Source organism: Arachis ipaensis, chromosome B05, assembly GCF_000816755.2.
Source record: "Arachis ipaensis cultivar K30076 chromosome B05, Araip1.1, whole genome shotgun sequence".
Taxonomy (NCBI): domain Eukaryota; kingdom Viridiplantae; phylum Streptophyta; class Magnoliopsida; order Fabales; family Fabaceae; genus Arachis; species Arachis ipaensis.
This window is the reverse complement of record NC_029789.2, coordinates 71,318,399-71,321,487: the sequence shown is the minus strand read 5'-3', so window position 1 is coordinate 71,321,487 and position 3,089 is coordinate 71,318,399. Positions and strand designations below refer to the sequence as shown.

At 35.4% G+C, this 3,089-nt stretch overlaps 1 protein-coding gene across 1 annotated transcript; it reads right to left on the bottom strand.

Moving 5' to 3' along the window:
- On the bottom strand, positions 665 to 1,355 carry LOC107640697 (uncharacterized mitochondrial protein AtMg00370-like). Its single transcript, XM_016344201.1, is given in 2 exon segments — positions 665 to 733; positions 736 to 1,355. Coding segments are annotated over 2 exon segments (687 nt in total). The 5' UTR covers positions 1,354 to 1,355.

Here is a 3,089-nt window from a genome sequence, read left to right as displayed (position 1 = left end):
TGCACCAACATTCATGTATCAATTTGCTTTAACCATATGTATTTGTCATAAAAAAAGAAAAAAAAAAGAAATAGAAAAAAATATATATGAAAAAAAAAGTAATAAGATGGGACAAAAGTTATCGCAAAGAAAAGAAAAAAAAATTAATAAGAATTGCATATGTATTTTGAATAGAAACTAAGGCATGAATGTGTGTGAAAAGAAGTAATGGATGGCAAGGATGCATTTTTTGTGATTTGATTGATATAGGTTGAGTTGGATACTTAAATTTCATCTTACCCTTACCCCAACCCCATTACAACCTTCTAAAGACCTCACGATACTTGCATACATGCATCAAATACTTGTTGATTGTTAAATGAAAAGCAAATCCTTGAAATCATGATTAGAGGAGACTTGAGTGATTAAAACCTAGACACCGAGTGCTTAGAGTGTATACACACCTAGTGAGGGTTCGATCACTCAACTTTATGTTTCCATACCTCCTATCATGTATTCTTGCAAGTTGCTTCATTTTTTATGAGTAAATCAATTCTTTAGATTTTTTTATTGCATTGAGTTACTTCTTTGCCTAGCCCTATATGTCTATACACTTGCTTGGAATTTGATTGTTGCTTTCACCAAATCAATAGGACATTATATATATATATATATACTGCTTTCTTTAGTTTTTGAATGTTTCTTTGTAATAACAAAGGGCAAGGGTGTTCGGTCTAAATAGTATAAACACGTAAGAAATAAAAAAACACTAAAAAGTTGAGCCATAGAAGTTCTAAATTCTGATAAAATGGACTTCTTAGAGCGAATGCGTTCATTAGATTTAATAACATTATTTTGTTGTATCCAGACAAATTCAATCCATTTTATGAAAAAAATGTGACCAATTAACCAACCTCCAAAACTAGTTAAAAACAACAATTTATTATTGCATCTAAACATATAGATGTTTACTAATCTGACTAATATGGAACTTGGTAAGACAAGGGGGTTAAATAACTGAAAAATAAGATTAGAAAAGAATATTCTTTGAATGCTAAATTTACGTATTGAATTCTTTTTCTTGTCCCCATAATTCAAAAAGTTTTTTTTATTATTGCCGAAGAAATGAAATAAAAGATAGGGTAGAGGTATGACAGTTATTATATGAGGTCTACCCAATGCTAGATGCAAAGGCGCATAATAGATCGATATGAACATGATGAGCTGTCCCGTAATAAACCCAGCTGTTGCTGATAGTTTCTTCTCGGTCACTTCTTGCATAATCCGAGCTCGAAGAAGGAAGAGATAAGAGGGCCCTATGGAGAACGTGCTCATAAATCCATAATAGAGTCCGACCACAACGATCGAATTCATTATATTCCATAATATTATTTATATCTATATATATATATATATATATACATACTTGCATGCACATAGGTAGTTGCATTCAATAAGTTGTCTCCCTTTTATCCTTCTCTTTTGTATGTGTTTAGCATGAGGACACGCTATTGTTTAAGTGTGGCGGAATTGATGAATCCATATTTGATGATATATTTTGGCTATAATTGGATGGACTTCATCATATAAACTCACACTTAAGCACCAAAAAAGCATAATTTTGTGTTTGATCCATAATTTGAACTTAAATGTGAAAACATACTCTTTTGTGCTTATTTTGACTAATTTTATTCCATTTACCTTCCATTCGATACCTTGATGTTATTTGTGAGTGATTTTAGAAGAATAAGGTAGGAATGGCTTGGTAGGAATGGAAGAGGAGAATGCAATTGGGAGAAAGCATGAAGAAAACAAAGGAGGAGAGCTCAGCCATGCGTGCGTGCGCACTGATGACATGTCACCATGTCATGTTTTTCTATGCTTATTCATACAAGAAATTGATGATTTGTGCTTGAATAATGAATTATTTTGTACTTAAATGGTATATTTCCTTGATCTTTTGATTTTATAAATTTTGTAGGAAATAAGAAGAAAAAGAAGCAAAAAGCACAAAATAAGCTAAAAAAGGAGAAAAAAAGAGCTTTGGGACACACTTTGAAGTTGGAGCACACTTTGGAGCCATAGGCCACGCTTTTAAAAAGCGTGGCCCTTGACCAAATTGAAGGAGATTTGCAATCAGCACACAAAGCTCCGCTCTTGCCAAGAGCAGAGCGCTATAAGAGTTTAAAATGAGCTCGGAAGCAAAATTTTCGCTAAGTTAAAATCTGGGCGCTCACAACATGACTATGCCTCCTTCAAAGGGCTATAACTTGAGCTACAGATGTCCGATTGATGTGCTTCTAGTTTCGTTGAAAAGCTGACATTCAGAGCTTTCCAACGATATATGGCAATCCATATTTGGCATGAAATTGAGGCACAAGTGGAAGGCATCTTTAAGGACCAAAAATAAGCAAAAAAATCAGCCAATGCTTCCACCAAGGTTCGAAGCTGGAGCCTCACTCCAAAGCATAATGCTCCGCTCTTGTGGAGAGCATTATGGTGCTCTCTTCAACAAAATTCAAGGAAAATTGCTCCCCAAATGCTTTCACCAAGGCTTGAACTTGAGACCTCACCCAAGCAAAAGGAATGCTACGCTCTTGCCAAGAGCAGAGCGCTACTCTCCTCATTCCTTGTAGAATTGTGACACGGCCAAGGAGGCTTGACACGCACAACTTGACACAGCCCAGGGAACTTGGTGCACGCACAAGACACAGCATAAGCTCATTGCTCCGCTCCGCACAAGAGCAGAGCACTCTATTGGGAGCAAACACTCATGGGCCAAAATTCAACCAAAATTCCGTTTAAATTCAATTCCTCCCCAAATTGAATCAGGGCCAACCAAACCCATTTCTCCTCAAATCCAAAGCAAGCAAAGCCCACATCATCACTCAAAGGCACAAGAACAAGCTAGAATTAGGATTTTCATTTAATTTTTTTTTTCATTTCATTTTCATTTTCACTTTGTAAAGCCTATAATAAAGGCATCAATTCCATCTCATTAGGGGAGCTTCATTAGAGAGCATAGAGGCTGGCTCCAATAGAGAATAGTAGTAGAGAGCTCTCTTTAAATTTTCTTTTTTTGATTTTAGAGAATTGGGAAGGAGAATTGA